Below are 14,377 nucleotides of genomic sequence, written 5' to 3' on the forward strand. Positions count from 1 at the left end.
TATTAAGGGCTGCTGAATCAGTAAATGCTGAAAGCTCTCTTTTTTTTTTTTTTTTGACATGCAGCGCCCAAGTAAATACATTCTGATTATTCACACACACAAAAATCTTTTATTTGCTGTTGTAGTTTTCCAGTCTATCTGAATCATGTATCAGATGACACAAATAAAATAATCAGTTAGACAAATGACGTCTTTATTTACTCTTCATGTTCACTAATTTAACATGCACCCAGATCATGAACAGTGAGACTGTGTCGCCATTGTGTCTCGAGTAGTAAATATAAAAACAAATGTGTTTTATAAAAACAACACATTTGCCTCATTGTTTACTCATCGAGACGTATGCTTTTTTTTTTTAAAGGTGGCTGTGACGTCAATTGACGACCCCCTGTACTGATCTATTTGTCGTATGTCAAGATGGCGTAATATAAAAGAAATCTCACTTTAATTTATGCAAAACAAATCTGCCAACGAAAATATGTGTTACCTTCAAAGCATTTCATTTAAATGTTAAAAAAAAACATGATACAAATTCACGAATCAACGGTATAAGACATACGTCATGATGACATTAATTGACTTATGCTGACGTAGCAACGTCACACGCGAAGTCTTGTTCGTTCTTGCTCACATACTGACAAATTGACAGGACTTCTTGGTTGTAGTTAGAATTTACACTTACTTGACCAATTACCTTCGTTTCCAATAGCAGTCGTTAAAGAACACTTCCGAAATTACATGCAAGCAGCACTTCTCGAGAGGTATCCCAATAGCTGTGAGTATGATTTCAAATCAAAAAACTTTTCGTCAAATACTTAGAAGGAAATTTATACTGCAAAATAATTTTTAGCAATTGTGCTGTATTTTGTCAAATGTGTCATTTTAAGAACCCCAATTCAACTTGTTTCATGTTATTTGTAGTTAAACCTGAAATCATTTTTACATACATAAATTAATACATTTTCAATCTCTGAGGTAATTTTTCTGTTTTATTAGTATACACAAAATAACCAATTAGATATTAGAGATAAGTGATAAGCTTAAAAACATTTTTTTTAAAAAGATCCCCTTTGAGATTTTATTGCCTGCCATACACTTTTTGTGGTCATGATTATAATAACATGCTGTTTGTGTCTTTTTTTCTGTCGCAAATTCTTGGAGCCTTGTGAATGAACAATAATGATCCAATTGTGTAACGTTCTCTTATCATTATTCTACTGTGTCTACGTGGGTTAGTGGCTATCATCTCTTAACATATCATGCGTATAATTCCCTTTACATTTTACTCATTCAGTCGTGGTCTATATAAAGCGGAACAATAATACTTTGGTCTAAATTCCTCATCATAGCATCATAGGTCTCTTTTATCCTCGGATCTGAGGACCATCTCAGAGCAAGGTGTTTTGGTTCAGTCTCTTTAAATGCAAATGAGATACTTCACTCCTGGCTCCCTCCAAGCCACAAGATATACATATTTCGCGTAGTATATCTAATTGTGGTTCATTTGTATCTGCTCTTCCAATATCTTTTAGCGCAATGCAGTTAGAGACGATTCACCGAGCGGTCACAACACCTCTTGTTAGAGTGGTGCTCACTCTTAACTTATTTACAAGAACCACACAGGAGACAGTATGCCTTTTAAACACTTGCAAATGGAGAGGTCATTTGTCACGATGTTGGAACCAAGTCTGATTTTGGATTCTTGCAAGAGAGTATTTATTGAGAGAAAGCAGGGTGGGGGTGAGAGTGGACAGGGTGGGGGGTCAACCCCTGACCTCTGGTCAAATCATAGCAGGGGGGTATTTTACGATGTTGTGTAAACAGAAGAATTTCGATTGCTTCCTCTGCAGCTAGTCAATCAGTTCAAAGGATTTTAGCACTTTATTCTACTACTCTGTTAAGACAGGACAAGTTTGGTTAATTATTACAGGTTAAATTCCAACATCAGCATAGGATCAAACTAATCCGTCAACCCGAACGCCTCTCCTGCTCTTCTTCCGTGACTTGACTCACTCACTTTTTTTAGTGCCTCTATTTCCTTCACTCGCTTCCTAGTGGCAGGGCGCACGTTCAACTTAACAACCGGTGGACTATATTGGCTCGGAGTGGGACCCCCCGTCAGAATTGGAGATTTTTTGTGCCTTGAGCTGCGTCTTGATTCCTTTAAATGACTTTGGAAGTTGTATTTTTTTTCATCAACATGGCTTGAGGATATTAAATGCATGTGCTCAATATCCACAAAAGTATTAGGACTCTTATGATTCATCCTAAAGGTAGGTGGTACTACATATAATGATGTAAAAAGATCAAAATATCGATAACATAAATAAGTAAAATGTTTGTTTCTTTTTTTTTCATATATACTAATGTGATATACAATCATTACCGTGGGATAGTGGGTAACGCAATTTCGATCTCTTTGTGTGTCTTGGCATGTGAAGTGATTGACAATAAAGCTGACTTTGACTTTGATGACATGTAGCCTATGTAAAATAGATATACAATCGTTGCATCAATAATTAACTGTTACAGAGAACACAGCCATTTATTAGCCGTCAACATGAATTAGAATGGTCTATTTCACTTAATGTACAACACACATTTGCATAATAACAGAAAAAAATTAAAGTTGGCACACCGTGGCTGTCGAGCCCACCATCATTTGATATTACTCGGCCATCAATCAAGTGTAAGATTGTTTTTAATCCAGTTCACGTAGACTGTAGCATTCAAATATCTTCACCAATTTGTATTGGATTTATCCATGCTTTTGTGCAGCAGGGGTTGCCTAGTTAGTCTACCCGTACTTTGCAATGTCTTGCTGGAATCAAACCAGTTTGCTATAGTAGAGGGATGCTGGTGTTTAGGGTGTGCACACCATTTCATTGTGTTTACTCAACAAACATAGAAACTCACCTAACATCTTGTAATACTTCCTGTTATTCATCAGTATTGTTAAAAGTCAGCTATGAGTCATTGTATGACAGTGCTCATTATTTTTTTTCCCCTTATTTGTATGGCAAGTCTGAGTGGCGGTTTAGGTTCCTCACTGTGTGTGTAATTCCTCTATGTGAGCAGAATCTAATTGTGTGACGTTGATTGCAGGTGAGACCGACCCCCCGAGTTGACCCATAGTCCCAATCCAAGGAGAAAAAGGCCAGCAAGATGTGGCGCAGTATTGCTGCAGTGTTGAGGGGGGCTGTAGGATTCTGGATTGTGGCGTGTTATTCAGCAGAACAACAAAAGTTCGGATGTAACCTATCGCCCCTGCCTTTACCTGAGTACCATGACATCTCTGATAAGAGTGGAAGCTTCATGTCGTGGACGGTCAGTAACTTTATCAAAGTTGTCCAGCCCAACGACTTTCCTGAAGGTTCGTATTGCTTTGAGGATACTTTAAACAGAATCAGAATTTGCTTTAATATCATTGTCAGTGAAGACGTTAACAAAGTTGGATTTTTTTTTTTTTTATTGCGGTAAAATTATGAAACACGGAACATGGCATAAAGATAAATAATGAAAATACCTCAAAACACTAAGACTATAATGCATGCAATAATAGACTTTGATAAAAAATATTTACACTAAGATGTACACTAATTCTAAAAAAAAAAATTCCTTCCCAAGGTAAATTTATTTGCTTTTAGTGGGATGGAGTAGGTTTTCATGTGTGGTCATTTAGTTCATCAGATCACACCATATTCTTAATTTTTTTTCCTTCAAAAGATTTTAAAAATAAGAGATTATATAACAATTTGGGTGTGAAGCATTTACAAAGCAAAAAGTATGTAGAAATGACATAATGACAAAGATGCATGGAACAAAGTATATTTATTTACCTTGTCATGGTTTCCTAGCAGCAAGCAAAAAAAAAAATCTGCTGTTAAAATGGCACAGATTTCATTCTTTGGAGCAAAATAAACTTTTACTCATCCCTTTTTGAAATATTATAATTTTGTTTAGTCTGGTATAATACCTTAAGTGCATTGATCTGTGATTAAAAAAAAAAGTTTAACCATTTCCCTCTGCTTGAATCCCTTGCTCTAGATCTGATCAATAAAATTGCGGCAAATTGGACAAGGCTGAAAATACAAGATATGAAAGATGAGGTGAGTGCTTTCTTAATGGCCATTCAATGCTCAGCAGGCTTTGGTTTTGCATTTCTCTCTATTTACATTTAACAATACATATATGGATATAACAGCCCGTGACCCCCGTGGGAATAAAGTGGTACAGGAAATGGCTGGATGGATAGGCAATGTACACAAAGCCTAGAAATTTACCGTTCTTGCCACCTACACTAGAAGTTTCTGTTTTCCATGTCTGAACGTTTTGAGCAGATGTTTTCAGGAAGGAAACATGGAAAACAGTGTTCCTCCAGAACCAGACTTGGACACACATGATCTAGCTGTATACGGAACGCATTATTGGTTAGAAAGATTTATCTAATGAACTAAGTAAGCCACATTTATTCATGATTAGGTAATGGAGTACGAGACGGGCTTCATTGTGTGCACGGTCATCGGTATCCTCTACATCTTCCTGGTGCCCACTGTGGGCTCTATGATGGCCTGCTGCCGCTGTGCAGGCTGGTGTGGTGGCGACATGTACCAGAAACAATCGAGCGCCATTTCCATTAGGAGGAGAAACTTATACTGGGGCACTGTCATTGTCACTATCTTTCTCTTGTAAGTCAATTTATTCAAATGACACCATGTTGGCCTCATTGCGTATTATGCATTCCATATTTTTGCACTGTTGTGTTTGCAGTGCCGGGAACATGTGCATGTTTGGAAGTTACTGGCAATTGGAAGTGAAAATGAATCTAACCCAAACTAAAATCAACAACACCTTTGATAATATTAAGGACTACATCAACAATCTTCCCAAGGTACAAATTGTCACATCTTGTCACGTGTCGTCGTGTCTTTGGGCAAGACACTTCACACACCTTGCATCCAGGTTGCCATTGAGAAAGTGTTCTCAATTGACTTATGTGGTTAAATATTTAAATAAACATGCGAAAAATGTACTGAGCTGGCTGTCCAAATTCCCGAACAGGATGAACAAAGTGCTTTTCAGTATATCACTGTCAGACATTACTATGATGTCCAATATTCTTGACAAGAACCTCATGTTTAAAGTGGTCTTCTTGTTTACAGCAAATCGACCATGTGGCGGACCAGAGCAAAACACTTGTGGACAGGCTTCCAAAAATGATAAAGGGTAACAAGAGTCAATTTGAATGTATTGGTGTTAAGTTGTCATGTTGAATGATAACCGCTTAGTAATATGTTTCTTGTCAGAAAGTGACGCTGAGCTTCAGAGCCAGCTTTTTGGAGACAACGCAGCGTTTGAAGCGCACGGAGAGCTGCTGAAAGGTATGACCAATATTCTGAACTGCTTTCAAAAGTTGCCTCGTTTTTTTAGACATACTGCACATCTGGAAGTTTTTGTGTCTATTTGATGTAGGTAGATAAGTGGATAAGGTAGTTTTTGCAGAAGATGATCATTTTTGTTTTGATAGGCAAGTGGGTGGGTAGATATTAATGAGTAGATATGTAGTTTTTTTTTAAAATTGGTAACTCAGTAGTTTTGGGTTTCTCGGTGCGTACGTGTACGGACTTTTTGTTTCGATACCTTGTTTATGTTAAGAAGTTTTGTGTGCATGGAAATGATTAGAAATGACACACGTGTGATTGACAAACATTTAATACATAATGTCTTTACCTTGACATCAACAGTGAAAGCCAATCTTTGCCCTGATAAAAACGACAACATTAAATATACATATGTTTGAAGAATTTTACTGGAACTCATTTCACTTTTAGAATAGTATGACTGACTATTTTGTTTAAAATGATGTGGACACCTATGATTAATAGTGTACTTATTTATTCTTTGCATGCATAGTTCTGGATAAAGTGCTTAGTTTGAAGGAGGAGCTGGATACAGAAACGAGGAATGTGGAAACTAAATTTAATAAGGTCCAAGACCAACTTCCTGCTAATCAAAAAGTAACTGGCATGAGCTTTTCATCTAGCCAAGTAAGTAAAACCATTAGCATACTTCGGGGATATGAGACATTTTAAAATCTTTTTAAAAAAAATATTTTTATTACAACTGGTTCTGATACATTGACAACATTCAATGAATCAGACAATGATGCCACGTTTTCAATTAAATTCATAAAAAAAAACACTTTGCATTTGTTATAGGGTACTTAGCTAATATATAAAACAGTTTATAGTGGTTACATCCTTGAAAAAAGTTTCGAAGCCACACCCTTAGAGCATTGAACGACTGAAAGTAATTATTGTACAGTATTCCTTCAAATGAGCCTTCCTCCAACATTGAAAAAGACACAAAAATCAGTAATTGCAACCTGCTAAAAGGAAAAAGTTTCATTTGCAACAATGTTCAACACCCCACTTTCTTTTCTTTGTTATGGTTGGTTAATCTTGAGTACCTGGTGCCAATGTGGTACTACAAAGAGGGTGCACACATTTTAGTCATTTCTACTAAATAAATGATTGCTTGAAAATTTCTTGGTCTTGACTATACTATATTGTTTTGTTGATACATGCACAAAATATTACATGATGTGCTACAATTCTGCAACATTGTCTTCTGTTTGCTGTTTAAGGGTTCAACTTTAACTACGACACTAAATGACGCTAAAAGAAAGTTGAACGAAAATAATCCTACTACGAAGGTCAGTCAATTCCACATACTCATTATCATTATTAGCCATCCATCCATTATCTGTACTGCTTGTCCCACGGGGGTCGCGGCCATGCTTTAGCCTATTCCAGCAGCCATCAGGCAGTAGGCGGGGGACACCCTGAACCGGTTGCCAGCCAATCGCAGGGCACACAGAGACAAACAACCCTCTGGGTCATTTGGAGCGCTCAATCGGTCTACCATGCATGTTTGTGAGATGTGGGAGGAAACGGGAGTGCCAGGAGAAAACCTACGCAGGCACGGGGAGAAAACAGTCGGATTGTTCTTCACAGGTGCAAACCTTCAAAATTGTGGATCCGATTTACCTGGAGCAATGGGTTGTTGCAAAAAGCCAGTAACGATTGCCTCAAAAGCAAAAACGGATGGATGTGCATTACATATTTTTATTTGAAGAAGAGTGTTTATGAGCGATAAAAGCTGCTTTCATGTGTGCTAATGCATCCAAATGTATAACAACTTGACTTGTTTTGTAGATTGACGAATTCAAAGGCACCCTCAAGAACTTGAACTGTGAGTCACTGAGATGCTGTCCTTGTCTTTGTCTAATATCAATTTTCATCATATATATTATATTTAATATATTCACTTGAACTTGTCCCTTTTATCTTTAGTCGATCAATTGGATTCTGTCAAAGAGCAGATCACCACGCAGTTGAACATGAAAAAGTTTTTTGATATAAACCTGATACTTAACCCTGTGGAAAAGTTACAGAAGCAGCTCAGTAAGTACACCCCTTGGCTGGACTACATCGACAGCATCTGGTAAAAAGATCCCCGAGCACCTGTCATCAATGACCCGAAGGAGAAGGAGCTATTTTTTGTTTCTTTCTCGATTGTTTCTTTTCAGGTGGCGTGTGTGCATATCCCTGTCTTTCGCTGTCCTAGTGGTGGTCCTGTGCAACCTCTTGGGTCTCATCCTGGGACGAATCGGTCTGGAAGAACCTCAAGAACCCACGAAGCGCTCCTCCATTGCCAATTGTGGTGGAATTTCCTTCATGGTGTGAGTGCTGTACCAGAATTATTATTATTTTTTAAATCATTTATGGGCTACCATATAGCTTAGGCTTGTGACAGTGTTTTGTTCTGAAATGACACCAAGTGGAAGAAATGAAATCCTACAATCCCTGTCATCTCTCAAAATCTGAAGAGAAGAGGTTGGCAACAGGAACGGTCAATTTTAAGGAAAACAGTCGAGCAAATGATGTTTTTTTTGGTCTGCACAAGCAACCTCGCGCAGAAAAAGTTGTGCTGCTCAAAAAATCAGATGTCAGTACACAATTAGACATGCTGAGAAGTGCAGATACCAGGGAGAGGATTTTTCTTTCAGGGTGAATGTGGCATAAGAGCATTATGAAAAGAGCTCAAAAATTGGCAGTAGATGAATTTTTCTACAAATAGTGAGTAGAAATTCTTACAGAAAGTAATCAAAGTAGTTGAATATGTGAAATGCGATTGGCATATGAGTGGTCAATTCATACTGTTCAAATTAGTTTGAATTAGAATTTGTGTGTCAACACGTTTTTTTTCTAAATATCCCCCATGGCATCAGTGGTTACCAGTGGAAAACACTTAGTGGTCTTGTGTTTCTTGTTTTCAGTGGTGCAGGTTGGAGTTTTCTGTTCTCGTGGCTGCTCATGTTGCCTGTGATCTTGCTCTTTTTGGTGGGCGGCAACGTTCATGCACTGGTTTGTCGCCCCTGGAGCAGCGGAGAAATACTGGAGGTAAAGTGTGTGTAAAATCTTTCAAAACATGCAGATGAGTGACATTTTTTCTCTTCATGACAGATTATACCGAGATTGGCACCTCAGATGGATTTGGCTCAAATTTTAAAAGTCAATGTCAAACTCAAGCCCTCTGATATATACAGGTAGGTTAGACATAAACCTCCACATGTTTATTCTCTTAATACTTCTCAGCATAGTAATAATTGTCCAATAAGAAACATCCCTGCACACGAGGCGCGAAGGGTGACGGCAACAACCGCTAACGGCGGTTCATGTGCGCCATGCTTTGATATTTGTGTTTGCAGGGACTGTGGGAAAAACATGTCTCTCTGGCACACGCTCCACTTGGAGGATGGTCCAGGAGGTCAGATTAATAAATACCTCGACATCTCAGAAGTAAATATTCACTCCTCTTCGCATTTGGTCGTGATTTGGTGAATAAATACCTTAAAGTACATCTTCTTTGTGCACAGCACAAGACCAAAATCGATGACGTCATCAATGGCATCAATATCCCCACCATAAACTTGGATTTTGATTTCGATTCGGAGAGTCTCAATAGAAAGCCTCAAAAGGTTTGCTGAAAATGTGTGTGCGTGTGTGGGGGTTGTAATTCATATTTTTTATGTAGTCCTTGTTATACTTTTAAAGGGTACTTTTGTTGTGATAAAAAGGCTAGTTTGATATAAATTTTGCTCTTTGATGAGAAAATATGATAACGCAATATTTTAGATGTCAAATAGCTTTTACCCAAAAATGCTGTAGACTACTGTGGACACTGCCTTGATGTAAAATTGAGCTTGTCTTCTGTAAAAACGATTACATAATAGAATGCTATAGAGTGACAAGCTACAACTGCAAGTTCACCTCCATAGGGCCAAAGTCCAAAATTTGAGTGATACAAAATTCTGGTTTGACCCACAGACACATTTTCTTACATACATTTTTGGGAGGGGAGAGGGTTCTTTTTCTTACTGTTTTTGACTTCATTAGATTGATACATCTCAACTGGACCAGAAGATTACAGACCTCAATACATTGGCAAATACTCCTGTGAGTCACTTCACCAACACATATCAATTGTCTGGTATGATGAGTGAACAATAATATATCTGACAATTTTGTCACCCTTCAGCATAATCCCCAAGCCGACACTTTACGAAAGGCAGCCGAGGACCTGACCGAGATTAAGAACGATATAGAAAAGAAGATCAGTCCGAAAATAGTATGTGGCATTCTCTTCACCCTCTGCTTAAACTACCAACATAATATCTAAGTAGTTGGCTAATAAACTTGATTAGACTAACCAGTCGTCCAAGTAATTTAATAGCCAGTTAAACCGAACAAAAGAAATAGCTAGCCGCCCAACTAAAAGTACCAGATTAATAAACAAAAACCAGCTAACCAACATAACTATACAGTTAACGACCAAATTAAATACTTGAATTACTGCTTTATGAATGTAACATACTCGGAAAGTAATTATTGCAATACTGTTTCAGAAACATTCATTTATGTAATTTTCTTTGTATTTTTGACCTTGAGCAATACAAAGAAGGGCATAGACCAGTACTTTGTTTAACTCAATATTTATTGTATAACAATGTAAAGTAAGCATGAATAAACAATTGTTCACATCGGCCAGACGCGCACACTGCACACGTTTCCATATTTTTTTTAATGAAAAAACTCTGATGAGAGAAAAAAAGTTACAACCTGGAATGGCTGACAATTTGTTATATAGTAATGTAAACAATATTGCGTCGAGCTAGTTTTGAAACGTTGACAACAAACATTCTAAAAAGTTGTAAAACCATCCAACTAACATGCTAGCTAATGAATAACTAATTCTCACATAGCAAGTAAACTAACAAACATTATTAGCTAGGTAGTGAACAACACGCACTTCATCCTTGAATGCAAGCGAAGCGATGTACAATGTCACTTGCCTCAACTAATGCTCTCTGATTTTCCTCTGCAGGAAGAAATCTCTGAGACTTTAGAAGTGATAAAAGTGAGCTCCTTTTCCATTCATACATGATGAATGCCTTAAATGCATTAAAATAACTGCAATTCTTCTCCTATAGAAAAAAATTAAGACGATGAAGGGCATGGCAGACATCCTCAAGGATACTCAAAAAATTAAAGATGTGAGTAATCTTCAATGCCTACCCCCTTCCCACATTTCCTCTCCTCTTTCCATTTCACTCGCTTTCACTTGGGGACTTATTGAAACATGTCTCCTTGGAATGGTTATTTGTATTTATACATATATTTATGCCTTTTTCTTTGAGGAACGGTATTCTGGATTTCATAGTATTAGCCTTGTGAATATTCTTTGTTACCCACAGGTGCTTAAAAAATTCTTGGTGGATGAGATGACTCACATTTTAGACTGCATCGGAAACCAGGTAAGGACTTAAACAATAGATGCATGTTTGCCTAACTACTTTGCATGGCAAACAAGATAACAAGTGAATAAAGTCAATAAACTAGCTGTAGCAAACTCATGATTAAAATTCTACAGGCTGGTCAACAAAACGAGTAAAAACATACCTCATCATCCAGTAACCTAATTAAAAGGAAAGATAACAAATAAGCTACAAATCAAATTACATCACTACCTGGAAAATAAACTTTTTTGGGGTACTGTTTTTCATCAGGTTAAAGAAGAGTTTGGCCGCTGTGGTCCTTTGGCTGAGGTCCTAGACTCTGCTCACACCGTTCTGTGTTTGTACCTTACGTCATCTCTGGTAAGGGGAAACCACAATGCAAGACAGAGCATTGCATTGTCAGATTCAAAGGACTTTCAAAGTGTTTTTGCTTTCTTGTAGAATGCCTTCTGGTTCAGTCTTGGCTGGTGCTTGATCGTCTTTATCCCCAGCATTATATTATCCATGAAACTAGCAAAGTACTACAGGAGAATGAAGCACACGGAACCCAAAAGGTGAGTACATCCATCCTTAATCCATGTAAACATGATTCTCTGGGCTTCAAAAATGACTTGAGCCTTCCTGTGTGTGAGTTGCATGATTTTGAAGTCCTCTCACCACATTAAAAAACACATATTTAAAAATATTCAGATTTAGCATTTCTGAACCTTATCTCATTTGAGGTTTGATGTATCGTGAGGGTTCATCTAAAAAAAAAAAAAAGTAGGATTTTTTCTTAAATAAACACTATCTTCTACTTTTTTTTCTTTTTAAGGAACCGTGCTCGTCTTGAGGTTCTGGAGTTAGGATCAAGGGATCAACCTCAAAATGGGAAAAAACAAAAGGTAAAGGTATTGATTTTCCAATCATCCATCCATCCATTATCCGACCCGCTTCAACCCCAAGAGGGTCAAGGGAGTGCTGGAGTCCATTCCAGGAGACTTCGGGCAGTAGTAGTACAACCTGAACAGGTTGCCACCCAGTCACGGGCCACACATAGACAAACCACTCATTCTCGCAATCGCATCTAAGGACATATTAGAGCTCAATTCACCTCCCGTGCATGTTTTTGGATTGTGGGTAGAAATCGAGTACCTGGAGGAAACCTGCACAGGGAGAACAGGCAAATCCTGCACAGAAAGATCAGAAAAATCTGAATCAAACCCAGGACCTCTCCACTCAGAAGTGGATGTGGCAAGCACTTAACCACCCTGCCACCTATTCATTTCCAAAAAACAAAACAAAAAAAGGGCAGGGATCATACTGTATAAATATACGTAAAAAAAAAAGACAAGTTATCACCAGCGGACTCAAAACAAAGACAACATGCTGGATTGGAAAAAAAAATGGAACTGAAGGAGCAAACTGATAAGACAAAGAGAAACAACTCGACAAGACACAAATGGCTGAGAGAGCTGATTGGTACATTTTACCGGGGGATGATATGGGGACTATCCAACCCCCCGGTTTCACATTGTCGACTCTAACCAGCAAGGGTAGTTGGGTTAAAAAGTTACATGCATATTTAATGTCGAGCCAACTGATCATATCTGGCCTGCTGATGTGATTTCCAGCGACACAGGACAAAATGTGATGTGATGCAACCCAAATGTTGGAAAACGTGTACAGTATGCAGAACACTTTACAAAAGTCCTGCAAAATCAATTGGTTGTAAAGGACCTCAATGTATCTTGTACATGCATTGAGAAATATGTACCACAAATGCTGCTCCACCTGAGCAATCAGGCTCATCAAATGGGCTGTAATTTTTTCACTTTTGTTGAAGTACCGTATTGGCCCGAATATAAGATGAGGTTTTTTTTCATTGAAATAAAACTGAAAAAAGGGAGGGGGGGTCATCTTACATTCGCGGTCTGGACATAGGGTTTTTGAGTCCTGAAAAAGAGGGGGTCGTCTTATAATCAGAGTCGTCTTATATTCGGGGCAATACGGTACTTTGATATTTTCTTATGATATATTAATTTGTATATATTTTCTACATTTATCCCATACTGAGATGTACTAGAACAGAAAAATCCTATTGAGCATGTGATGCATAAAAAAAAATCACATTACAATAAAATATCAATGTAAATACATTTTACCAAATCAAGTAAGGTATAGTAAAGCGTAAGTGAACATATAATACATGTATGAAATAAATGAAATATGAATGATTGTTGTTGTTTTTTTGACAAAAAAAAGTGAGTTTGTGGTTTAAAACCAGTATTAATGGAAGAACTACATTTTTATAAAATTTATATACAAATAAAGTTGGCTAATTGCGAAATACCGATACAAATGATACCGTTCACAATGCAAGTTCTCCATTTATTCATAAGTAAAGCGAGTAGCTGCAAACTGCAGTATCATGACCAAAACTGCCCAAAAATATTTGAATCAAAATAGAAATAAAAACAATCCATTTTCTATACCACTTGTCCCCTTAGGGGTCGTCGCCGTCCTGGAACCTATCCCAGCAGTCATCGGGCAGAACGACCATCCACACTCATACAACACCTAGCGACAATTTGGAGTGCCTACCAAGTATGTTTTGGGGCTGTGGGACAAATCAGGAGGAGAAAACCCACAAGGGATCCCAATCCTCCTGTGAGGTGGACGTGGTAACCTATTAAAAACAATACCAAATGGAAAATTATATTGAAAAATAAATTATACATTTTTTTGTGTGTATTTTGGCAGTTTTGGTCCTTTATACGAACATTGAAGAGACGTGTGAAATTACTTACTCTAGTAAAAGCTATAAAGTGCCTCTAGGTAGCAGTGTTGGGCTGCAAACATTATAGCAGAGCTACTGTTGTCACAATACGTTTTTTTTTTCTCATATGACAGTGAAAATTGTTTAGTAAATGAACATGAATGCCAGAACATTGAACCAGACTTTTTTTTTGGTCCAGAACATCGGTGATTTTTTTTTCGCGGGACGCATTGTAGTCATAGCTTCTTACTGATGGCCATTATGACTGTCAACACAAATAAATGTATGAGCACCTCATACATAGTAAAAGCTACAAAACAAACTGACAAATAACGTTTTCAAATCAGACGGGTAAGAACTATTAAAAAGATATCAAAAGTGAAGACAATTTGCAGTTCTAATAATGACACGGATTTGATGCACAATTTGTCTTTGCGGGCCAATTAAAATGATTTATCTGACCCCCGGGCCTTGAGTTTGACACCTGTGGTCCAGAACAAAGATACATGAATTATTTTGAAATGAGACAACTCCATTTTTCTCAACCACGTTAACACTTACTAATCTACATTAATGGGACATTTTAGTCATCATTTTTAGTCATTATTTTATCCGTTTTTATTCATCCATTTTGAGTACAAACCTGCACAAAACTATTAGGATGACAGTTTCCAACGCGTCAGTCACACTAGCGCCTCAAGTGGCAGATGTGTGCATGTTCGTTCCGTGTGCGTGTGTTTTTGTGAGCGCTTGTGTCT

General features: G+C 37.6%; 1 protein-coding gene across 6 annotated transcripts; it reads left to right on the forward strand.

Annotated features, from left to right (window-relative positions):
• Positions 1-636: 636 nt before the first annotated feature.
• Positions 637-13,946, forward strand: LOC147050228 (prominin-1-like). Of its 6 annotated transcripts, XM_085922480.1 has the most exons (25): positions 637-775; positions 3,106-3,373; positions 4,048-4,109; positions 4,483-4,688; positions 4,771-4,891; positions 5,163-5,226; positions 5,307-5,381; positions 5,914-6,047; positions 6,647-6,715; positions 7,218-7,254; positions 7,356-7,506; positions 7,592-7,744; positions 8,342-8,465; positions 8,529-8,611; positions 8,774-8,864; positions 8,942-9,043; positions 9,462-9,521; positions 9,604-9,693; positions 10,450-10,482; positions 10,556-10,618; positions 10,820-10,879; positions 11,132-11,221; positions 11,303-11,415; positions 11,676-11,745; positions 13,351-13,944. In XM_085922480.1, the coding sequence occupies exons 2-25, from the start codon at positions 3,166-3,168 to the stop codon at positions 13,534-13,536; spliced, it is 2,445 nt and encodes an 814-aa protein (XP_085778606.1). In that variant the 5' UTR covers positions 637-775; positions 3,106-3,165; the 3' UTR covers positions 13,537-13,944. The 6 variants fall into 6 exon arrangements, with proteins under 6 accessions (XP_085778606.1, XP_085778607.1, XP_085778608.1 ...); XM_085922481.1 differs by lacking the exon at positions 13,351-13,944 and having other exon boundaries at positions 7,356-7,466; positions 7,630-7,744; positions 11,676-13,077; XM_085922482.1 differs by lacking the exon at positions 13,351-13,944 and having other exon boundaries at positions 7,451-7,466; positions 11,676-13,077.
• The last annotated feature ends 431 nt before the right edge of the window (positions 13,947-14,377 follow it).

Source organism: Syngnathus leptorhynchus, chromosome 10 (genome assembly GCF_054491065.1).
Source record: "Syngnathus leptorhynchus isolate UIUO chromosome 10, UIUO_Slep, whole genome shotgun sequence".
Taxonomy (NCBI): Eukaryota; Metazoa; Chordata; class Actinopteri; order Syngnathiformes; family Syngnathidae; genus Syngnathus; species Syngnathus leptorhynchus.